The following is a 26524-nucleotide window of genomic DNA, read 5'->3' on the forward strand; positions in this document are numbered from 1 at the left end:
TCTTAATTTCTTTATATTTTTCGCTATTTGATACTTCCATGATGGTATTCGATTTCTCCCCTTCCTTCACCTCACTACCCTGTGCTCTTGGGGTAGAACTTTATCGGTTATTAATTTAGCTGCACAGTAACATATCCTGTTTACTTCTGTTATATCGCATGGATCTCTATGGACAGTCCTAATTACTGTGTTCATTTTTTTTATCAGACTTCTGACTTTGGGTGTTTTATTGACCTTCTGCAGGCTATTTCTTTCACTGATTTTAATATTTCTATCTATGTCCATTAAATCAAGCAACTCTTCCTTTAGTTCATTTTCTTCCAGACTGAGGGCACATCCTTTGTTTTCCAGTTCCTGCGGGTATTCTGTAGAAAGTTTTATAACATCTTCCTTTGGCACCTTATCTTCAATTTCATTCTGTGCCATCCATCGCTCTGTCATATGGGAACTAACTGGCCTATCACTCCTCAACATTGACTGCATCAGAGTTTCCGCAGACTCCTGTTCCTTCCCTTGCTGTCTAGCTTTAAGTGAATGTTTATACTGGTTTCCTGTGGAAGGCTCCAAAATATCTTGATATGGCACCTGACCACTTGCTTCCTGTTCCACTGGTTTCCCTTTAATTTGGATATCCATTATTCTGTCTTGTTTTGGTGCTTTCTGCATTAGACTCTCTATACTGAATCCTTCACTTTGCAAGTGCTCCATAACCTCAATTTCTATTTTTTTAACTTCTCCATTACTGATCTCCTTTTCTACTTTTCCTCTTTGTCTTCTTATTTTTTGTATTGTAAAGTTTACCATATCCAGATTCCCTTGCCTGTATTTATCTTCATATAACTATGGTGCTGCTCTTTTGTATTGGTTAGTTTTACTTTCTCCTTGGCATAAATATTACACCATATTAAATATATTTTTCTTTCCCATGTCTATATTTATTCTTCAGATGTCTCCCTATCCTCCTGCTTCTCCTTACTTTGGGGACTCACTCCATCATGCTGTGATTTAGTCTGTGTTAGACTTTCTACAGTATATCCTTCAGTTCGCAGACACGCCATAACTTGCCGTTGTCTATGGCTCTGGTGATGTTCTTGATGAAGTCCACCTGGTTTAGCAGGCATGACCTGCCCTTAACAAAACTGAGCTGGGATGGATGCAGGGTTTGGAGGTCACCTATATCCTTATTTATGAGATCTATGATGATTTGTCCCATTGCCTTATAGATAAGGCTGGTTAAACTTATGGGTCTATAGTTACCTGGGTCTGTTGCTAAGCCACTGTTGTGGTGGAGGAGAACAGTCGCTGTTTTCCATTCAGTGGGGAAAAAGCCAGTAAGTACTCAGGCTGTGGTTGAATAGACTGCCTAATGGAGTAGCTAGCTCTTGTTTTAGAACATTAAGAATGCAGCCTGGAATGCCATCTGCTCACATAGAGGCTGTGTTAGCATTGGAGAGAGCACTGATGACATGCTATTTGGAGATGCAGGGAGGAGGAGATGATGAAGACATGGTGTGTAGTATGCTTGGGGGGATACGGGGGTGACATTTTTGCCAAACCTGTCTGCTAGCAGGTTTCCCGTTTCCGCAGGCTCAGTGTGTGTGATGCCATCCACAAATAATTCAGCATGCATCTGAGTCCCACCTTTTATGTTGCGGATGTAGCTGAAGAAAGCCTTATGGGTAGTCTTGGCCATGGTTGCTAATTTTTTCTCATAGTTGCGCTTTGAAGATTTTATGAGTTGTCTTATTTGCTTGTTTAGGCTGAGGAGGGTGCTCTTCCAGTTCTGGGATCTCACTTTTGTATTTTTAGACAGCAGCGTCTTTCACTTATTGTACAAGTTATTAATGTTAGACGTCCACCAGGATGGTTTGTTTTTTCTTGAGGATCTTGCTTTAATCCTATGTGGCACAGCTGTGTCTATACATTTTTGTAGATGTTTATACAGGGCATCAGCATATACCTTAGTATAGCCGTCAATGCCATCTATGGAAACTGGAGCTTGGAAGTCGATTATACCTTCCCTTAGGAGGGTATAGTTAGCTTTGGTGGAGTTTTTTAGCCTGACTTCTCCTTTGGGGAGTTCTGGTGCTATTGCTACTTCAAAAGTGACTGATTTTAGTTGGATTTAACCAGTGTGAGCCCTACGCTTGAGGCATTGCATCAATCACTCATATTGGTCAGGACCAGGTCTAGAATATTGGAGCCCCTTGTGGGGGGTGGTGCAGTATTTGTTCCAGGGCATTTGTGTTAACAAAGTCCAGGAACTTTTGTGTGAGTGAGTATGGGCTTCTATAAGTTTCCCAGTTAATGGAACGATAGTTGAAGTCACCCATGACTAAGGTGTTAAGTTGTACCTTAATAGTCCCAAGTAGGTCTAAACAAGCTATGTGGGCATCTTGGTTCACAGAAGGGTACCTGTAACTGATGATGACCTGAAGGGGAGTCTTTACCTATGGTAATTTGGACTTGGAGTAGCTCCATAGACCTTTCTTGTCTAACCAGTCTAGAGGCGCAATTATCTTTAATGAAAGTAGATACTGCACCTCCTTTGGTTCTTACACCTTCAATTTGTGATCTGAAAGTGTGGAAGGCATTGTAGTCTTGCAAGGTCATGGTACTTTTCTCCGGCTTTGAGCCAGGTTTCTGTGACTGCACAGACGTCAGCATATTCCAGGGAGAGGAGTGCTTCCAGAGAGTGCAGTTTCTGATTTAAACTCCTAGCATTTAGCAGCACAACCCTTAATTTCTTTATGTTTGATATTTTCACGTCGGGTATGTTGTTGTTGTGACCTTGCCTAAAAAAGGCATTATGGTGGAGACAAGTGCCTTAGCTCTCTTTTATAGCCTGACAGGTACTGAAATTTGCCTAATATTTAAACAGAAGTGGCATATCTGTCTTTTTTTTTCCTTCTGTCTGTGTTCATCAGTTTGAGTTGCATATTTCTGTACATTTAAAGAAAACACATTAATAACTATCAAAAGTATATATAAAAACTAAACTATATACATGTCCAGTCCCAAAGATGAGAGCTGTTGCTTATTTTGGGGCCCCCAAAGACACAGACATTCTTCACTTCCAGTGAAGGGAATAGAATGCCCAGTACCATTTTATGTTACCATAAGTCTAGGAATCCACCCCGAGACCCTACTGCAGCTAATTTATTGTCAGTGCATTACTGTAGCTTACATTCTGTAGTGTACAGTCCTGCTATGTTTGCAGTGCTGATTGAAAATCTTCAGCTGCAGAGCTTTGCCTCTTTCTGTACATTAGTTGTCTAAAACTCAACTCAGTTAAGGGCCAGATGAGGAGAACTACTGATCTAAGGATTGACCCCCCCCCCCAAAAAAAAAAACAATTAAAACACACAAAATGTATTTTAAATATTTTTATTGCATTTTTCTCTGCAGTAAAAATATATTGACAAATGAAAACATTTATTTCCTTTGGCACTGTCTCCTCCCCACCCAGTGTCTCACACCACATATCTTTGTGTGCTTCTGCTCTGACAGTCTGTGCTGTGAGGAAGTATTCATTACTCAGTTTCAGTCAGTACTTTGACTTATCAAAGCTCATGGCTGAAAACACCTTCTCGCATACATATGCAGTTCTAAAAAGTTACAGCACCTTCATACAGTTGTTGGTCAACTCTGAGAATGAGGCATACAACTCACCCAGAAACTGTTTGGTCTGGGACTGGTCTCCCTGAGCATCTCTAAGCTTTTCTTTTAAATCTGCATTACATTGCAGTTGATAAGCTCCATTTGTAGGTCATGCTGAATGGTGCTATCATGAATAGGGAATGGATCTGCAGACAGCTGGAAATGTATACAGTTTTGAAGTCTCTAAATCAGTTCTCCAACTCTTCAAGCAGCTGATCTATGAAAGCTACATAACCAGCTCCATTAAAAGATGCTTCCCGCTCTTCCACCATGGGCCTGCATGCTGAAAAATGACAGAGGCTGTTAGTGGACAACTGCTTCCTCCACAGTTTCAGTTTGGTAGTGAAGACTGTCACACTGTCATGCATGACTGCAGTCATCTATTCAGGACCACAGAGCATGCAATTATGTGCAGTCAAATGATTCGCTATGTTCGCAGGGAAGCCCAAATCTAACAATCTCTGTGTATCACCAACCTGTGGTCAATCGACATTCCATTCCTCCATGAAAGTTTGGATTTCTGCTCTGAGGTCTAAAAGCCTTACCAACACATATCCTTGACTGAGCCAATATACCCCTATAACGTAGGCAATGTTTTCTTAATTGGAGTCAGTATCTTTGAGATGCATGAAACTGTCAATTTTACAAGCGCCTTGAATGAACGCATGAACACCATTTTTTTTTCCAGCCATTGATGGAGCACCATCTGAGGTTATACCAGTCAACCCTTTCCACCAGAGACCTGTACTCTCTTAATTGCATCACACAGCTCTGTGAAAATATAATTTTCTATTGTCTGGCCATATAAAGCCTTCGAACTCAGTAACTCTGCAATGAATTAAAGGTCAACATTCACTCCCGTGACAAAAATAGCTAGTTGTGCAATGTATTTGATATCAGTGCTTTCAGTGATACCTACAAAATAAACAAGAAATGTGGTTGTTTGTTGACAAAGCTGATGTTAACTGCATGATAATATCTCACTTATCCTTTGAGCAGTGGTATTTGTAGACAAACAGATGTTTGGAAACAAGTACATCTTCTCTGGACAAGCAATCTCAGCCTCATGAAGCATGCATTGTTTCTCAAGATCACCCATTGAAAATGGCTTACCAGCTTTAGCAGTCTTTTGATATACAAGATAATTTACCATAACTGCTTAATTTGCTTCTTTTCTACTTTTATAGAAGAGGTTTTGCTGTGCGGTCATACGGGTCTTTAGCTGTGCTACTATCTCAGCCCTTTGCTGTCCCTGGTATTTTGAATGAGTATCACCATAGTTAGCATCATTTAAGCTTGTATTCTACATAAAACCTTTACACGTGAATACCACACATGCTGCACTTCCAATGAAGTGGACAGTGAAGTAATCAACAATCCACTTCTGCTGAAACTGCCAGTGCTCAAGATTCTTTTTAATTTTAAGACTGGCTGTCCTGGTGTGGTCATAACTGTTTCACTGAAGCTCTGAAAAAAAGGAGGAAATGTTCAAGATGTTCGTTCTGCCTTCACACAAGACAACACCACCAAAAACAACCAATTCACTGCACGAGTGCAGGTGGAAAAAATGAAGATCGGTGCAGGCTGAAAAAAATAAATGATCCATACTACCTAAAAAAGTGACGATCACGGAAGGACCATTAGTACAAATATTGTTTCAATGCAGATACAAAAAGTAAACTGTTCAAATAAGCACATCAGTAATGCAACAAAATAAATTATAATTGCGGTACATGGCTTTAGGCACAGGACAGCATGAGCGTCTATCACCATAACTTTTTAAGACTTCCACAGCAAAAGTGCACAAGGATAAGGTTATGCACAGTACAGCACAGCACAGCACAGCACAGCAGAGCTTGAACTCAGCATCACCGTAACTTTGTAAGACACACACGACACATATTAACACACACACAGACACACGCGCACACGCACACACACACACACACACAGACACACACACACACACACACGCACACGCACGCACGCACACACACACACACACACACACACACACACACACACACACACACACACACACACAACATACAGTCAAAAATATGCTCTGCAATTCAGTAAAAAAGTTAATACAACATAAGCTTTTGCTTTAATATGCACTTTCAGAAGAAGTCTGAAACGCTCATGTCTGCCATCACAGTCTTATGGTAATCTTCAGTGATTTACCAGAAAACAAAACATTTTACAGGTGATGCAACAAAATAAATAAATAAATATATAAAAATAAAACCAAGAACTTTTTACAGTTAACATAAACACAACAGTTTCATGTTATTAACCATGCTCTCTGAAGAACATTTAAATTGCTTAAAAAGTTAATAGAACAGCTTTTGTATTAACATGCATTTTTGGAACAAGTGTGAAACTCTGATGGCTAGCATTACCCTTCACATTTAATTGAAGAGCTAACTAAGGAAGTTCAAAAGAAAAGAGGAGATGGGTATTTTAAACACATCCTCAGTAGGGTGGAAATAATGAGGTCTAAATTTGAACAACCCCAAGAGAGTAGGTTTGAAAGGGATGTTGAAAATAATTTTGGGTTGAGTTTTATCACTTTTGTATACCTTGGACTCTAACCCATTAAGGAATATTTGGGGGAAAGAACTGGTGTGTCCTGACGGAAGACACCAGTATTGGGGACAAATTTAATTGCTTGCCTAGGATTGTTTATAGAAAGGGTGCAAACTTAAAAAATCATTCTTGAAAAGGAACAGAGGAACATCAGTAGAAATCCGGGGATGTACAAGTGTGAATCATGTCCGTATTGTACACAGATTGATATTGGGTGGAATTTTACCATAAGGAATAGGAAATACACCACACAGAATAAGTATGATTGTAACACCAAAGGAGTGTGGTGTATTTAGCAAAATGCCAAGGATGTAAACGTTTTTATGTAGGCAAGACCGAATGCAAGTTAAGGGAATGGATTTATGAACATGTTTACTGTATTAATAAAGGGAAAGAGGCTAATCCTTTAGCAAAACATGTTCAAATTAACCTAGGTCACACTTTTAAATTTATAGTTATAGAACAGGTTAAACTGGGTCCGATGGGTGGTCCATTTAATTTAAAGCTTGAAAAACAAGAATTATGGTGGCAAGTTGCATTGAATGCTTATTGCTACCCAGGGTTGAATGACCAGTAATTGTATAGCCTGTTTACTGAAATTAAAAAGTCTTATTAGATGAAGGAAGAGGCTTAGAATTATGCTTGCATTCACTAAATATTTTTATATTGATGTTTTAAATTGTTAATGACGGCAAAGGGAAAGGAAGGTGGACAAGGGTAAAATAAGCCATCTAGGATGTATTCAGCTTTTGTATCTTTTGAAATGTCAAGTGTATGTTTCTTTAGTATGGGGTATTTAACTTGGAGTTTTACCTATGTCACATGATTTTAAGTTGGTCATATGACCATAGAAGACTATTTAAGATTGGAGTGAATGTTTGCAAGTATGTCTGAAGAAGTTCATTGAAGTTTGGCGAACGAAAGCGCTTACTACTTAAAATAAACAGTCCTTTTAGCCATGACCTTTCTTTTTGTTTTGTTGTACTTAGTAGTCACTTTAGTAGTTTAGGCTTTAATGATATTCTAGAAAACCGTAATTTTATGAGGAACAGACTAAACATATAAAGCAAAAAAAAATGTGCCATTCTGCGAAATTATGGGTAGTTGAGAGGACAGAATCACCAGCCTAGTCAGATACGTGTATAGATGTGTGTGCGTGACTAGGAATACTTAAAAGTGTCCACGGAATGCAGGAACAGGACTCTAGTACCAAGCTTAAGCTCCATGACTGCTGCTATCCCTGTTCAATTGTGTACTTCTACTGCTTTTTGCCTTTTTTTAATGCCTTTAACTGACGTGTACATGAACAGGAAGTCCTGAAATCACTGTTAAACTGCCCGGATAATGTTCCACTTATGAAATGAATGGTGGGCTGGATATTAATGCTATGAGTGGAACTGTAAGTGGGCTTCTTTCCTGAGGATAAATCAAGCCCAGTGCTTCTTTCCCCTCCCACCTATTCTGCCTCAAGTCCAAAATTACACTTTCAGCTCAGTGAGATGCCAGGCCTTGTGGAAACAAGACAGCAAGAAAAATTAAACTGAAAACTACATTTCTGAGTTTACTAAAGCAGAAAAGTTACATAATACACCTCCCATAAATAGTACAGTACGGTTATTCAAAAGTGTGTAGTAGAGTTTTAGTAACATAAATCCGTACCTTAATGCACCCCTTGCAAGAAGCACATTCAGTGTTCTTGTATGTCTTCTGTCACAGTGATTTGCTGTGTTTCTTCCACCATCTTTGCAGCTATCAAGGCATTCTTCTGTCTGCTCCTCGTTTTCTTTATAAATAAGGAGAATGGATTAAGGAGGGCTGTCCCTCGCTGGAATTTAAGTTTTTTTTTTTTTTGTCTTTGTTGAGGCTTCCTTTCTTTCCCTTTTTTTGGAATTGCCTGATGATTTTCCATTGTAGGATATGGATGAATGTTTACTTCAGCCCTGCTACCTCCAGATAGGTTTTATCTCCTTTTGGGTAGTAGACTTCAGTCCTTTTTCTCAACATGAGTGCATAACAAAAATAAATTGGTTTCTTTTCTTTGTCCACATTAAAAAAAGAAGCTTTGGCCGACTTAAAGTAGTTTTTCTTCCTGCCGCAATCTAAATAATACCAATTATTTCAGCTGGAAGTGCTGAAATAGCTCCAGGATTGATTTTGGTTTCTTTCTGGACAAAATGTCTCCAGACTAAAGGTCCAGTTCACTTTCTCTGTAAGTGTACCTCTGGCTGAGGGATTCCTGTCCACATTTGCAGAATTTCATGAAAGTCCTACAGTTACTCTCTTCAGTCCTTTTTCTACATTTTTCTTGGAACTCCTCCTGCTTTGCCTCTATTTCTGCATGCTAGGTTTTAGACTCTGCCAGTTTGGACACTAATGGCTGCACAACATCTGAGCAAATGAAGAGTGCACTTTCCATTTACTTTAGCTTTTTATACTTTGCTTTTCAATAATGCCACATTTCCACTGATTTTCTTTACTTGTATATACATTTTATCTAAATACATAGGTAATTATTAGGCTTATGGTCAAGGAGACCAATGGAAAGCTTAGTCCAATTTCTCAGCTGTACTGTCTGGTTAAGTGACTTGCTCAGAACCACACAGTAGGTTAATGGAAGCAGAGACAATCAAAACCTCGACTACAGGAATCCCCTTATTAACGATGACTACCTCCTTTCTGTAGTGGTAGTTTTCATCTTCGCCTACTTGCATGAGGCAGGGTAGTTCGTAAGCAGTCTTGTCATGCAGTCTTCAGTGACAGTAATATGTTTTCCTTCTCTTTTCCTCCCTTTCTGCCATTTTTCTTTTATTTAGGTTTGCAAACCTCTTCAGGGTTTCACTCTGCAATGTAAATACAATGGAGTTTTCTTTAAAAGCAGCAAATATGAAGCTTATCAGGATCTGGTTGAGGAGCTAAAAGCAGAGCCCACTGGCACTTCAACACCATACTGGAAGTCCCCTGCACACGCAGCATTTCTAGCTGTCTTGGAACAGAGGTCTGCTAAGAAACCGTGCAAGAGGTTGGTGTCTTCTACTAGGATTAGATGAGAATTGATTCCTCCAATGATATCTGGGAATGTGGATATCTTCTGATTTCTTTTCAGGGAAGTGGGTATTTAATGTGCTTAGGATCTTATCTTGAGACATATGTGTTCCCTGAAGTTATGCAGAGAGATTAATGTCTTCAGGAGTATTCAGGAGAGGTTACATCTTTTGCAGTTGTGCAGGGGAGCTTGGTACTTTATGAACATTCCTGGCAAGGTTTGTCCTGTTTGAGTTGCTTCAGAAGATATACTTCATTCATAGTTGTGTAGATGGTGAGCAACATTTCATCTATATGTGCAGTTAAGTTTCTGCCATTATGTGCTTTAAGTCAATCTTTAGGATTACATAAGGGGACAAGTCTTCCCCTGTAGTTATCTGCAAAGATGACAGTGAGTTCTGAATGTACCTGGTGGGGGGAGATGTGCTCAGAAGTTATCTGAAGGGAAATAAATGCCTACATAATATTTATAGGATCATAGGAAGCTACTAGGCTAATGGCCCTAAGGCACTTACAAACCTGGCCAAGTTCTACCCTTAATTCCACAATCAGCACCTATTGCCCCTGTCCAAGAGGGACACAGGTGGAACCCCCGGGGTGAATTTATGGTTACCCATTCAATCATCCAGATTGCATTTGAAGAGGGCCACTGAGTTGCTCTGTTTGACATGAAGTAGGAGTCTGTTCCAAAGGTACGGAACAGACTCCCACTTCATGTTGATAGTTCAGTGGAAGGAGTTGCCTTCTGTGGTTGTTTGGAGAGGTCAGCATAATCTGGAGTTGCATTTTGAAGGGGCACCTCAACAAATGCATGGTTGACAGCTGTTGATTTGCCAAGTTAGATGGAGCTATAGATGTTTTCTGCATTTAACTGCGAGATGTGGATGACCCCAGAATTATTCTTTGAAGTAAGAATACTGTTCAAATGTAACATGGGTGGGTATTCCTTCTCAGTGAGTCTGGAGCAGGATTCTTCTTCTGTTTCCTTTCAGCTGTGCAGAAGCTTCTGTGTTCAGGGACATGAGACATTTATCAAACACAAAACTTAAGTAGGGCATCAAAGAGTTTTCCATCTATTGTAGAGGAGCTATATACTCTATTCTCTAACCAGTTATCTAAACCGTTCTTAAAAACAGGTAAAGTTTTGGTTATTCTTATACTTAGTGGCAAAGCATTCCACCATAAACCTGCTCTGCAATAGAAACAAATTATTGAGTATGGAAAATTTTGGTGTTGTCATAACCACAAACAGGTTAATTCCTTATAACCACAAAATGCCTCTTATGGTGGATTCCAGTAGTAGACTGTAGTTAGACAGTTAGGTCTCCCATTACCAGTCTGTAATTGATTGCAAATGGTGACAGTTTCTCCAACCTGCTGTTATAACTCAAATTCTTTATATTCTGTCTGGTAAAGGTTCCCAGTACCTTTTCTAATAATATTAATTTGAGAATTATTTTAACTACAGACTGGAGCACCTTATTGAATTGGAGATCTAACCACTGTCTTATAGATTGGAAGCAAAACATTTGCGTTAGTTTTGACACCAAAGTCCCTAATGGATTTAACTTTGTCTAATATTGCCTTTTTAAACTGCATGGGTTTGAAGAACCAAAGAATATAGCTCTGTGTTTTTGCATTAAATTCCAGAGAACAAAACTCAAGCAAAGATTCCAAATTATCCATATAATATTGAGCTGATTAGTTATCTTCAGCAGTGGTAACTGTAGAACCAATTTTGGAGTCATCTTCATCACTCAGGTCTAACCAGAGAGAAAGAAACTGGACATAAGTATAGAGAATAACAAAGGATTCAGGACAGATCCTTGTGAGACCCTAGAACTTATCCCTCTGGAATGAGAAGTTTTTGCGCTAATTTTATTTCAGAACTTTATATTACTTAACCAATTTCGTACTCATCTTATCGCATAACTAGTTACTTTCTTTTCCACCGCTAATCTCAATATTATATCATGCTGGACAGTGTTGAATACCTCTGCTAAATCTAGATATATTACATCAGCTGGAAGCCCTATGTCAAATGCTTCTCAGTTTTATTGATAGAAACCAAGTGAAGGCGTTTGATAGCCCCAGTCTGCAGTAAATCCATGCTGAAATATATCTTAAGTAGATTTTACTATAACAGACGTTAAGTAGATTAAGACCCTTTCGAGACATTTATTCAAGATGCATGTCAAACGTATAGGTCTATAGTTTCTCAAGGAGGATATATCTCAACCCTTAATGATAGGGATCACTAAAGCCTCCTTCCAAATATCTGGTACAAAAACTGAGTTTGTAGATTTTTGAAAAAAAATAAAGCAGACAAGGAGTAGTATATTCTTGGATATTTAACAAAACAAACCCATTTAAACCCACTGTTGTGTAAGACTTAACCACCTTTAGCACTTTGCTCAACATTGGGTTAGTTGTTAGTGGGCATGTGTCTATACCAAGAGAGAAATGAAATGTCTTATAACCATCACTAGTACAGGAAAAATTGATAAAATATTCCCAAAAAGTCTGCACCTGAATTTTACAGTCTAGAACTACAATATTATTTAGAATTATATTAGGACATGTCTGATGGTCTTTTCTATAATGTATCAAATGCTTAAAAATGCTTTCTTGTTTTTGGCTAAATGAGTAGCCAATTTATTCTGATATGTGCTCCTAGCATCTTTAATAAGCTTCTTAAATACATGTTTGGCTTTGATAAGTCCCTCTGTGTTCATTAGGTTTCTTTTTATGCCTCTTCCAGAAGTATTTTTCTCTTATCTTATCTAATGCTTTAGTCCACCATATCTACTTATGTATTGTTAGTTTATTCATAACACTTGTGGCATATTTGACTGTCAAGCCAGTAATAACGTTGTAAAATCTCTCCCAGTTGTCTTCTAGGCTCATAATTTTACTCCAGTTTGAGCCTTTCATTTTTTTTAATCTGTGAAAAATCTGCCATGTAAGATGTCTTCCTAATTCTTTGGTCAACCTGTTTTTCCTAAGATATGCTATTAGAAGTTTTCATGTGACACTTGAGTGATCCGAAGTCAGTAATTCTAGATCAGTGGTACATTCCTTTATAACCTCAACTTCTTTTATCCAGTCCAAGATCAGTGGTACATTTCTTTATAACCCCAACTTCTTTTACCTAGTCCAAGATCAGTGGTACATTCCTTTCTAAGCCCAATTTCTTTTGCCCAGTCCACATCAAGTGCTGTATCCATACAAGTTGGATTGAGTATATTCATGTTCTGTACTGAACCTAACATGATCTTCTAAAGAACCAATGGAGTTGGTTGAAAAGCTTCCTATCTGATTTTAGGGACACTCAACTAATCTGTTACTATGACAAAATCATACAAAAAGTAAGTTGCCTGGACTTCACAGGATCTTTCAAATTTTTCTTTGTCTTGGATAGCAGTTCTGTATAGTAGAGCTGCCTACCAACCCTTAGGATTTAGATATGTTTACTACAATTACTTTATTCTTGTGATTGTTGTAAAATCTAGTTGAATATAAGCTTTTGTTTACATAGACTGAAACACCACCCCCTTCCTATGTCTTCTACAATTGTGATGTCCTCTGTAGTTTGGAAGTATCAAGGGCATATTGGTATCAGAGAACCAAATCTCAGTCACTAGTAGTGCAACAAAATTGTCTGCAACTGCCCTAGCTTCTGAAACAGCAGATTTATTATTTAGACTTCTGATATTGCATATATCTAAAATTTTATTTTTTAATTCATTGTTTAATGAAAGATTCTCAATATGGTTCCCTTACAAGACTTTTCAGTATCTTTGTTAGTTTACTTAATATAAAACTATTGCTTTGATGATTAAAGTCATAGGTCTCAATGGGCCAATGCGGGACTCAGATCCCAGTAATGTTTGACAAACAGTCAGAATGTGGCATGCCCTATTTTTATCACTGTGCAAACACATACCATTCCCATGGGGTCTGGTTTAACTGGGCTTTCTGCCAAAGTCATTAAACTGATTTTTTTAAATCACATTCATTACCAGTGAATGTCTAGTACATGACCAACATACTAGTGGCAACAATAATTTAAGGAAAGTGGATACATCTTGTAATTCCTTTTCTTACACTAAAATAAATGACCCTGTATCAGTAACATTTAAAAATAAATTTAGGAAACTATTTTACAGAGTGGCAGTGCATTTTCGCAGTCCTTTGTAAGAGCAACTGAATAATCTATCTTAATTTACTGGCCAAGGAATGTTATAAATGGTTTTACATTAAATAGTAATTTAAATTACAATAGCTGGAAAGAGAACTTATGAGATCAATTCATTAGTCCATGAAATAAGGGCATTTTAATTTCCCAACCCCAGTCAGTGCACAGGTTAATACAAAGGTTACATAATCTTGCAGGAATTCCCGATAGATTGGAATGAAGTCCTGCCTGCAGTTCAAAGCCTAACAAAAGTATATTATAGCCTTGAGAAGTAACCTATGAGCTGCAAACTACAACGGGGTTCCTCTAGGCAGAATTTTAGAATTTTTTTTTTTAATCCACAAATTTTACACTCTCCCCTTGATAATATGCTTGTATTTTTCCATTATTTTCTCACTCTGAGTTACAAAAAAAAGTCTGACTCACTCACTGAGTAACCACTTACCTCTGGAATTAAATGAGGAAAGCAACTACATCTTCACCACAAGTCCACACCCCTCTCAAATGCTGTACAGAATGCATTCAGGCAGGATCAGGGAAAAAAATGAAACAACATCAACCACACTACCACCACAATAATCCAGCAAAGGGTAGCTCCAATGTCTCTGTAGCAGTCAACCCAGTAACAGTACTACCACGATATAACCATCCCAATTGTGCTGTCTAGAAAAGCAAATCCCCCATTTGAAGTATGGGACTACAAATCCTTTATTTTCAGATTGATGGGTGGTATCTTACATGCACAGCAGCATGTCCTAAGATCCAACATCAAAGAAGAACTTTCAGTGGGATTGCTAGTAAATCTCAGAGCCCTGCGATACCCTTTCAGAATGTATTGCAGTGGTGCGAACTACAGAGGCATGCGATTGGATGAGTTATGTGCTTCCTAATTGGATAGCTCTGTGTTAGGAGACTTTTATTTGATTGGCTCATGTACCATGATTCTAATTGGCTGCATTTGTGGGATACGAGCCAATCAAAAACTTCAGTAGAACAGGGGAAAAGTGACTCAATTATGTGAAATGCAGAGCATTCAGCACAATCCAGAGCACTTGGCTGGTAAGGTTAAAATGAAGGTTATTTGAGCTTACTATTACCTCTTCCCAATCAGTTATAGAGGTAAGAGAAGCTCTGTATAGTTTTTTTTCTAATAACATCTGTAAATAAAAAATGTTACTTTAGTGAGAACAGTATTACAATGTTGCTTGCACAGTTGAGATCTTCATATTGACTAGTGCCAAAGAAAAGTTACTACATTCATTGCCTAAAGCAGGAACACCTTCAGTCAGTTAATGAGCCAGGACCTGCACTGGTATTGTTTTTACTGTGTGGAAGTGGGACATGATATTCCATAGTGCTAGTGCTAGTACACCAGTCTGCCACTGACAGACTTCAGAGAAAAATAGCACCAAGAAAATGCAAAGCACTATAAGAACCAGTAAAGCAACCTATGAATGTGGATTAACTTCTAAAGCAAAGGAGAACTACAAATCCGTCTTAGGTTATATTAGATAATAGAGGAATAACACTTAACGTTGCTCAGGACTTCTCCTTATTATGACCCTCCACACCTTAATCCAAACTGCATTACAGATATACTAGCAAACACGTTCTCTACAAGCTTCACCCATGAAATACATAGTGCAACACCACTCATCCCAGATTCCCTTACTGCCACCCCCGTTACTAAAGAACATTTTTCTAATGTGTTAACTAAAACCAAAAACACTTCTTTGTTGCTTCTGGTAATATTCCTGGTTGCTTATTAAACAGCAGCAAACAGGCTTAACCTTTCTTTAAACTATTTAACATAAGCCTCGCCACTGACCATGTACCCAAATCCTGCAGCACAACTGTGGCGATGCTCCTCCACAAGGATGGCCCTAGCACTGACCCTGGGAATTACTGACCATTCAGCCATTTAACTCTGATTTTATAAACTTAGAGTGGATCATCATTTTATTAATTATTAAACATCATAACACATCTCATTAATTATGATATTAAACATCATAACGCATCTCATTAATTATAATATTAAACATCTCAAGCTCGACCTTCAACAATTTGGCTTCATCAAAGGGAGATCATGTCGGTTAAAACTTGTCCATTTCCTTGGGAGGAGGGTCACACAAACTGACTACAGTGGTCTTGCTGTTCAATTAGCTTATCTTGATCTGGCCAAAGCATTTAATACTATACCTCATGCCTGAATTGTAAGTAAACTGTCATCCTTAAACATTGATCCTTTGTGGCAAGGTGGTTTGCCAGATGGCTGAACAACAGAGACCATGTAGTTCATGTGGCTGGTGCCTCTTCAGATAGTGCTAAGGTAACCAGTGGAGTTCACAGGACTCTTTGCTGTGTCCTCTCCTGTTTGACATCTGCTTCTCTGATTTCAAAAATGGTAATCGGGACCTTTGGTTAACCAGATCTGCAGGTGATTGCAAACTGAGTTAATTGTTAAAAAGCGCTCTTCAGAAAGAGCTTACCTTAGTTCATTCCTGGTATGTCAAAAATGGGTTTAAACTGAATACTAAATCAGGTAATAATGTTCCCTTTGGAAAATGGACATTATCCACAACATTAAATATAGATACACATTCTTACAAAATGAAAAAGTAAGTAGTGAGGGACCTGGGCATTTTGGGTGACAGTTTCCTTTCCTTTAATTATTGCATGGCAACTGTTGCTAGGAAATCCTTCTACTTAGCGTAACTTGAGGCCAAAGGTAATTTGTCTGGATCCAAAGTTGTGTTTATACCCCTAAATTCAACACTGATCCACACCCCTTAGAGAGTACAGTGCTTCATTTGGTATATATTTTTCATGACACCTCAACAAACTTAAAAGAAAACTAAGATTCCTAACAAAAAGGATCTCCAATCTTAAGACGTTTAGTTTTCAGGAGAAACCAAACGTTCTAACCCTGTAGTCTGTGTCTTGGTGATCTGATCTTTATTTACTGCACCATTAGAGATCCTTTGGTCCTTGATCACCAGCATTTCAATAAAACAAACAGCTCAGTTAACACTGGAACCAGAAACCTGAACCTTTATCAACAGATAGAACATGATGGAGAGAGAGGTTTATTACCCAGCACCTCTCCCTTCTGTGGAATGAACTCTCTCTGCAGGTTAAATGATGTGATTTTATGTCATCAAATTAAACCTGGGTGACTGGATGGATGCTTTTAAATTAATCCTTGGACTAATTGGTCTCTCCCACCATGAAAAAAAGAGGTAAAGCCCGGGGTGAGTGTTGACAAAGCATACATGGTCATTACAGTAAAATAGCCTTATGACTCCTTTGAATACTATGAAGCTGATGTTTGAGAGGATCCCCTCTGATGGGTTGCAAATATCCTACCAATGTCCCTATGTGCCTGAATCACCCTTATATCTACTGACTGCTGTTCCCTGTACATCAGGCAAGGGTATCCTTTGTATGTTGCTTTTAATCAGTATAGGAGCCAGATCGACATTGCATTTTCTTGATTTGCAAGCAGTTTGGTCACTTAGTGGTTGAGACCAAACTAGTGGGCCCTAGGACTGCAGCACCCTTGTAGTACAGCATGTTACATCACAGTGTTCACCTGCATAGGGTGTGTGTACCATCAAACATTGAAGTTTCCAATAAAAACGTCGAAGTAGAACAGAAGAAATGATTAGCCCAAATGCAGGCCAACTAAGGAGGGACCCCTTGTAGATCATCTGAAATTATAAGAATGTATCTGTTATTATACAATGGTAGTGGCTGCGTTCTGATTTTTAAAGTGGTGGACAGTGATGTATTCCATAGAAGTCTGAGTAAGCATGCATACTGTAAGTTATATGAGTGTTCTCTGCAGATGTCTGAGGTGGTGCCTAGCCCGTATATATATCCTTCATTCATGTCTTGTAGAATGGCTGTCTTTTTGCAGTTGTTTGGGGAAGTGGGATCTCCCATAGAGGATTACAGACTGGAAAACTCTGCAGAAGATTGTGGAGATATTCCTCCATATATACCAGAGGAAGTAGGTAGTCACTGCACATGTTTTGGGTTACCAAGTTTCTGTAGTATGACACATGTACACGACTTGAACACTGTGACGTTACAGAGTGATGGACAAAAGCACTTGCCATTCATTAAGATGACCGCATATTTGCCTGTACTTGCAGGATCTGCCTTTGAAACAATTCCATTTTAGCTTTAGCTGTTTTGTTAGATTGGGTTTTCACATTGCGTTGCTTAGCTCCTACTGTTTTCTTGGAGCACAGTAAAAAATGTTATTGACATCACTGTACTAATGAGAGTAAAGAGTTTACTTCTTACAAAAATCGTTATTTGAATAGCGTAGAACTATTTCAGCCAGCCTAACTGCAAACACACAGGCTTTTGTAGGGCATTGCTTTCTGAAGACAGATGTATGAAAATAGCTGATAAGTATATACTTATGAAACTGAAATGCATATGGTTATCGTGGTCATGTTTGTGGAAGGAGTGGCACAGGTATTTTGGCCCTGGTAATTCCATGCGTTCATTAATACTGTATTGTATCTTATGGTCTGCACAGGGTGACCCAGCTCCTGGATCGCATCAATGAGGTGGTGCAGCAGAGTAATTTATTTGATCCTGACCACCCACGACTGGAAGAAGAGCTGGAGTCTCTCCGACGGCATCTGGAATCCTTAAGTAGTGATCCCCGTTCCTTGGAAAACCATTTTGAGAACAGAGAGGGTAAGTGCTGTGTGCAATAAAAGGTAGTTACTAGGCATAGCAGTTGGAAAGTGCATGCTTGGTGTAACTGAAGGTAACTGTACATCTTGAACCTAGACATGGAAGTGTAACAATTACAAATTAGTACTAGATGATATCCATTCATGTCTTGAGGTGTTTTTTCCCTTATTTCAGCTGATACCTCTGCTACTGTGTAGCAGTAATTTGCTACAGGTTAACACATTAAAGGTTTTGTCCTGCATGGAAGTTCTCTCCTTTTTACATTAATAATATATTTCTGTTTTAATTAGCATACTTTTTAGCTATACATCTGAATTTGCTGCTCAAAGCATGTAAAAGATGCATCTCGTCACAAAGTGTGCACATGGCAGAAAGTTGTTTACTTGTTTCTAAAATAGCATTTTCTGCAAAACCATTAAATAGTGTAGTGGGCAAAGCATTCACCTAATGAGCAGGCATTCTGGGTTCAAGTCGCACTGCAGTATAGTATAGTATAGTCTACATTTCCAGGCCTACATTTAACATCAGTACATTCATTTTATGTAAATGTGTTCATCAATTTTCCAGCAGGCAGTTTACAATAAATGCAAAAAGTTGCTGTCCAAGAAAACAAAGGTGAGATCCCAACAATGGAAAAGCACCTTCCTCAGCCTCAACAGGCAAGTAATACAACTTGTCAAGTCCTCTAAGGGCTTCTTTGAGAAAAGCTTAGCAAGCACAGCCAAGGATCACCATAAGGCATTTTACAGCTATGTATGTAGCCTAAAAGGTAGGCCCCAAGCATGTGCAGAACTAGAGACCAGCGGTACCACACACACTGACCCCACAGAGATAGCAAGCATGCTAGCAGAAAGGTTTGGTGAAAATTTCACTCATTAATCGCCTCCAAACCTATCATGAACCTTCCCCCAAACTTCCCCCACCCTACTTATCTAAAGAATGGGTCATCAATACCTTGTTCATGGCAAAAAAACAGTTTCTATGGGACCAGATGGCATCCCAGGCTGTCTTCCAAACAGGCTAAAACTTGAACTAGCATCACCACTAAGTACCCTTTTCAGTCATAGCCTAACCACAGGCTTTGTTCCTGCAGAATGGGGAATGGCTACAATTATTCCCCTTCACAAAGGTGGCCTAGCAACAGACCCTGGGAATTACAGATCCATAAGCCTGACTAGCCTTATCTATAAGGCCATGGAATGTATTATTAGGGACCTTATAAATAATGACACAGGTGACCTCCAAATCCTGGATCCTACCCAATTCGGCTGTGTGAAGGGCAGATCCTGCCTGTTAAATCTGGTGGATTTTTTCAAGAATATGACTAGGGCCATTAATGAGGGCAGATCTGTGCACACAGCATACCTTGACATCGCAAAGACTTTCGACACAATCCCACACTCAGGGATTACTGATTAAACTAAGAAAACTGAATGTAAATCCCTTCGTTGTATGATGGGTTGCCAACTGGCTCACAAACCAGACACAACCAAAGTGGGTGACTCCATAGCAAGCAGCAGACCTGTTACTAGCGAGGTGCCACAGGGGTCAGTGCTGGGCTCCTACTGTTTGGTATATACTTCTCAGAAGTTCAGGTCAAAACTAAGGGATTGTGGCTGACCAGGTTTGTCACTAACTTCAAACTGGGTGCAGTTATCGAATCCCCAAATGATGTCATTATACTCCAGGAGGGTCTTATGCAGACCAGCGACTGGTGTCTTAGTCACAGTCTCAAACTGAATACAAAGAAATGTAGCATCATTCCCTTTGGCACAAACAATGTCCCTTTACACTATCAAATCAACAACAATACCCTAAGTACCCACGAAGTGGTAAGGGACCTGGGATCACAAGTTGACTGCAATCTTAACTTCGACCACCATGTGTCTACTGTAGTAAGGAAGGCATTCTATGTAGCACACTTGATTAGTAAAGATATTGCCTTGAGAGGAAAATAAGTTATAACCCCTCTATACTCATCACTAATCTGGACCATAATTGAGTATAATGCCCCGGTCGTCATGTACCATCCAAAGCACCTGCAGCAGTTGGAGCGATCTCAGAGGTTTCGAACAAAGAAGATTAAGGGACTCCAGCACATGACGTACACAGACTGACTAAAGTCCCTATCACTATACTCTGTATCGTATAGATTTCTAAGAGGAGATTTATGCCTGGCTTACAGAGCAATCTCAGACCCAAACCTAATGTACTTGCATATCCTTAAATCAAATGGGACTAGGGCTACCCATTCCAGGGACCTAAATATGGCATGCGACTTAAATAGGACATGCTTTAGGGACAGATTTATCTCCAAGTGACTGCCATGTCTTTGGAATACATTACCTAATGTTGTGAAACAGAGCACCTCTATGGCACTGTTCAAGAGGAACCTGGACGAGTGGATGGGGCACCATAAATTCTTACTGTGAATAGGGTCCACAACGCTGATGGACATGGGCAGCCATTACTAAATGCAATGTTTGGTATTAATTAACATTTCTATGGTATTATATTGAGATGAAATGGCTAGGCTTGAAATGACCTCCAGGTTGACAGCCTAGTAATCTCCTATGATCCAAAGCCAGGCATCTGACCGAGGGAGGAGGTCAAGTCTGTTATGTGGGGAGTACATATGTACAGACACACAAACACTTAATGAATCAACATGCTGGCACATCTTTGCTGTATGACAGAAGACCAGAAACTGGAGACAATCAAACAGAAACCTATGCAAAGACAAAGAGAAGACACACACGTCACAAGATGGTATCCCAAACAGTAAGTTAATGGGGGGGGGGCTAAGCACTGTGAAGCAGCAGTGCTGTGCATTGTGCCATATTGAAATCAATCTAAGTAAGCAGTAGAAAAAAAGGGGCATTTCCATTTACTGCTCCTCCCCCTGGATTTAAGTTGTCCATCAAGAATGATATGTCATTCTTCAAATGTTCATAGGTTCATAGGTAGGTACTATGCTATCGGCCCGAGGGCCTATGTAAGCCTAGCCAACAAGGTTCCTTGTCTTACGCCACCCAAGAAAGTTATTGGGAAAGTTGTATGGGAATGTACATTATTCAGCAATTTCTTAAAAGTGCTGGGGTGGTGGCTTACCAACTAATGTACACAGCCATCTGCCATGGCATTTAGCATCAGTTTGGCATTTTCTTTGCTCTTTTCCCCCAAGAGAGACATGCCATGCCAGGATATGCTGTCACTTGCTTTCTAGACTGCTGTAAGTGTACCAATGTCACTAAAGGCAAGGCCCTCACATACCAGTCAGGTTGTCAGAAACATGTGCAGCACCTCCACCATGCATACTTTGTACCAGACACACAGACCTACATATGCTGAGGCTCTTAAACGTAATCCTTCCAAACAACAAAGGCTTCCCAGATATTGCATCCACAGTAAATATCCTCAGCTACCTCAAAATCACTCTACCAAAATTAAATCCACAACAACACATGCAACCACATCTTGCAGCATTTCAACCTCGAAGCCCATAAGGCAAACAGACATACAACCCAATATTTTGGTAAACAGGACTCCACTGTGGGACACACAGATGTCTAATGCATTAGGCTGAGTAAGGAGTGAGTCACAGTCAATTGCCCGTCGGGGGCCAGGGTTCGACAGATCATGCACACACTTGGGTCACTGAGCCATAAGTACCAGAACAACTCAGTCATAGTCCATGTGGGTGTAATTGGCCTGATACATACCTTCTTGGCCCATATGAAGCTCCACATGGTAGAGCTGTCTGGCGATGTGTCCCAAGCCAGTATGAACCTTGCAGTGAGCAGCATTCAACCCTTTCCAGAGATGATGTAGAAGTATAAACAGAAGAGGATTGACTTTAACAGTTGGCTTAGTTTTTGATGTCATTTGAAGGAGGTACAGTATTTGCTAGCCTGGGAGGATATGGTAGACAGACCATGCTACTTTTACAGGGATGGCCTGCACCTCTTCCCATTTAGGCTTTTGTATGTTGGCATTGCCAATCTGATAAACCTTCTGACATAGCAAAACCAACACAAGAACATCTAAAGGTGTTGGTGCTGAATGCCAGCATTCTGAACAAGAAAGTACTACCTGCAGGCTCTCATCACCCTGGAGGAGGTAGACATTTGTACAGTTACTAAGACTTGATTTAAAGTCTTGGAGATCTCCCTGGCAGTGCAAGGCTAAAATGCCTTCTACACATTTAGACCACCTACTGCACAGGAAGGGCTGAAAGGTGGAGGTGTCTTAATTTACATCAAAAGCATACACCTCAAGGCTTGTCACTCAGTGTGATGCACTAAAGCTTCTTCACATTCAAATTACCATAAGCAAAGGCCCATATCATATCCGTGCAAGCTACAGGTCCCCTGTATGGCCCAGCAAACCCATAACACATACTTAAACATATTAGACACACTCCTCATACAGCCCATTATTATATTTTTGGGCAGCTTTAACTATCCCAGTATAGAATGAGAATAATACACAGCCCTTAATATGCATGCTAAGAGATAGCTGGACTTTGTAAACACAAATTCCCTGGGACAGCTAGTCTGTATGCACACTGAGGGTGTATCTGTCCCTGACCTGATCCACACAAACATGGGAGAATGTAGCACTATCCCCAGTGTATTGTCCTCACTGGTCAGGTCGGACCATAAAGCGGTCTCATTTAAAATAAAAATAAAACTTGGAACCCCAGATAACCCCTAGAACTTTTAGGAATTATTCATTTTTAGGCAAACATCCTATAATTAAGTGATACCTTAGGAAAATTTCAAGCCCCTAACTCTGAGAACACCACTACCTATGGTGAATTATTCACGAAAACCCTGTATAATCATATTAACAGCTACATAGAGGCAGCTAACAAGCACAGGATTATCTCAAAAGACAAGCCACTCTGGTGGAGTACAACCATCAATATGTTGTACAGCAAAAGGAAGAGAATTGTGGTGAAACTTAGGAGCTCCAATGCCCATCAACATAAAAGCCCCCTCATAAATATAAACAAGCATCTCAGGGGGCTTATCAAGTCTACCAAAGCCAAGTATGAGGTATAAATACCCTCTCCTGGCAAGGACAGTCACAGAGGTTGCTTCATATGTGTCTTTAACCGCAAAGGCATTATACAACAGTGTATTGAGTTATTTGCAAATGGAGTGCCTCTCCTCAGCCAGAAGATTTAACACATTTATTGGCCAACAAATTTAGATTGTAGCCCCCCCCCCATAATAGCTATCTGGAAATACCCACAACCATAACTCCCCCAGCTGTCACTAGGGAACAGGTTCTCAAGGCACTCTCCAAGATCAAGAACAGTGCATCAGTGGGCCCCAGTAATATCCCGGAATGCCTCCTTAATAGCATGAAACAGGAACTGTCAAGCCCACTAGAATTATTGTTTAACTACAGCCTCCAAACAGGCTTCATGCCAAATGAACTAGGGATTGCAGCAAGCTGTCCCACTGCACAAGGGTGGGCCATCCATGGACTTGGGGAACAATGAACCCATAAGCCTGACTAATCTAATATGTAAAACCATGGAAAGAATAGTCATGGATATGTTAAATGTTGGCATAGGAAACCCGTAGACACTAGATTCAACTCAGTTTGGGTTCATCAAGGGCAGACCATGCCTACTAAATCTGCTCGACTTCTTTGAGAAGGTCATCAAAGCAGTGGATGAGGGCAAGATGGCACGCACTGCCTACCTTGACTTGAACAAAATATTCTACACAGTGCCAGACTTGGGCTTTGTAAACAAGCTCACTAAGTTAGGTATTAATCCATAAATCACCTGCTGGATAGCTGACAGTATATAACCAATGGTATAGCATCCAGGTAAAAAGATGTCATTGTTCCATTGTATTCTACCTTCATAAGACCATTCATTGAGTAGAATGCTCCCTTTAGTGTGGATCAATACCTTTCTAATATTTCCTGGAAGTATGGTTAGTTTTAAAAAGGCCCTTTAGGGTTGCCAGCCTAGTGTTCTCCTATCATCCTATGAATTTCTAATCCCAACACAGAAGTGGTCCTTCTCCATTATGCATTAGTACTGTCACCTGTTACTGTTAGTTCATAGCTGTATCTGCATTCACTTAATGCTGACACTTTCAGCCTTTATGTAACAGGCAATGGCAAGACACTGGCCGTCCAGTTAAGAAAAAGTTCAGCTTGGGGAAGGGTGTGAATTTGGAGAAGGATAACCGAGTATCCTGGCAAACACTTATTTTGTAGAGGTCTGCCATCAGAGACACTAATAGTAATACTGCACCCCGGAGTATTGTAAAAGGAATGACAGACTAGGTGTACTACAGTATAGCTGGGTGGTTCATTGTGTACACTCATATCAGGCCTTGGTTGTGACACTACCTGTTGAACATGGGAGAGATCCAGGAGAAACTTTCAGTGCTGGTCAGTTTCTACTTTCTCACCACCATCTTTCTTCTCATGACCAACTCCACAACTCAGTGCCAGTTCCTTATTCTCACTGCTAGCTACTCAGCTCTGTCTCAGCTCCTTGTCCTTAATGCTACCTCCACATGTTTAGTGCAGTTTTAAAATCCAACTAGGAAGCTCCTTATGTTCCTGACAGGTAGAAAGACTTATAACTAGGGAAGTATGGAGCAGCAGCAGACTGTGGAATAATTGTGACACCTAGTGTGGCCACCTCATGAAGTGCCCAAGTGGTAGTTCTGTGGTGCGTACAGATGAAGCCATATTGTTGAAGTTTTAGCTTCTCTGGATGATTATATTAGTAATTAAAAATAGTCATATTATTTATATATCAAAATCCATCCATCCATTCACTACTCATTTTTCTATTTTTGCACATGGAGTCAGGGTGCCGCATCAGCAGTGACAATCATGTCCAGCCAGTGTTCAATCTCTGGGTGTCTGTTACCTCAAATTTTATTTTAGTTGATGCCTTTCCTTCTAGAGTACTTTTTTTATCAGATGATTGACCCCTTATTACTTGTCAAGGCAACTCTGCCTAGTCCTGCCCCCTCCTCTGTTCATGCTAAGTGTGGGAGCCACAGAGATGCCACTGTAATGTCAGTTCCCAAGCTGTTGACATTCCTATCCTGTTTACATCTGCAACCAGGGAGATCTAATCTTCTCTTAGTTTGCCTGCCTTTAATACACCCATTCTGTTAGTAACTGCAACCAAGGATATGTCTACCCTGCTCAGAGTCCCCACATATGTAATACTTTCATGCTGTTTGTGAAGACCCAGTACTGATCCAGTAATCAAGGATCCTCAATCCTCACCACTGGCAACAGTGGGGGATGTACACTGTGAGGATAACAGGCACGTACACAGTATTTCTAGATGCAGCCCTCTGCATCAAGTGCAATTTCCCTTAAGAGCACACAGAGACCACAGTCAGTCCAGGGCTGGATTCTCCCCTTTTCTCCAGATACCTAATAAGACTCCCCATTGGCACAGCTATAGAGTTGAAATCTCAGCTGAGTGACCAAGCCAAGACTTACCAGCATCATCTCTGTCCAACCAGTGCTTTGTGTCCCTGTCCAAGTAGCTGACACGCGCACTCTTTGAGGTTTGATTTACACACACACACACACACACAAACTTGGAAGAAGCTGGCACAGGTTTACAAGCTATGCCACCTTCTGCCCATATTGTAAGGTAGTTACCACCGCCACCAGTCAACTCCTTATCAGCTACTTTAAGGCCCTTAACAAAGGGTGTCTAATATTAATATTAATACAAATTGTAGTCTGACCAACAGCAAGGCTATTAGGAGTGGCCCACACAGTGTCACCAAATAAATATGCAAGTACTCTCAAAACTTAAATATCTGTACACAGATCAGCCACAATGAAAGGTTTAAATATATTTAATAATAATAAATAAAAGAACAAGAAAATACTCCGTATATATTCACAGTGACAGCAGAGTTCAGAAATCACAGGAAATATTTAAAACAACATACCTAGACTAAGCTTCGCTATATTCCTGACTTTATCTAATAGTTACTGTACCCTAGAAACTTACTTATAGAGCAAGGCAGATGTGGTGAATGGATCTTCTAGTTGTTGTCAGGTCCAAGACAGAATTAAGAATGCCCTCTCTCTCTCTAAGAGACTTCTCAAATGAATATCTCAAATATTACTGCTGGGATAGCTTGCAGAATGACATAATTTCTTGTCATCTGACTCTGCCCCACGTGAAGCTCTCACTGTTGGAAGCTGGCATCTACCTGTGAAAATGCATAGACCTCAGATCTTTGACAGATGCTGGAAGTCATAAAACAATTACATGCCTCTACATTTCAAGACCAG

General features: G+C 39.8%; 1 protein-coding gene across 1 annotated transcript in view; it reads left to right on the forward strand.

The window, feature by feature from the left end:
* ABCA2 (ATP binding cassette subfamily A member 2) overlaps positions 1-26524 on the forward strand; it is a gene marked incomplete in the record, with an annotated part of 2505641 nt that overhangs the window by 710982 nt on the left and 1768135 nt on the right. Inside the window, 1 exon segment of the mRNA XM_044058216.1 lies at positions 18045-18208. Within this exon segment, the coding sequence (XP_043914151.1) occupies positions 18045-18208 (164 nt within the window).

This window comes from Protopterus annectens, chromosome 16.part0, assembly GCF_019279795.1.
Source record: "Protopterus annectens isolate FY-2018-M chromosome 16.part0, PAN1.0, whole genome shotgun sequence".
NCBI classification, from domain to species: domain Eukaryota; kingdom Metazoa; phylum Chordata; order Ceratodontiformes; family Protopteridae; genus Protopterus; species Protopterus annectens.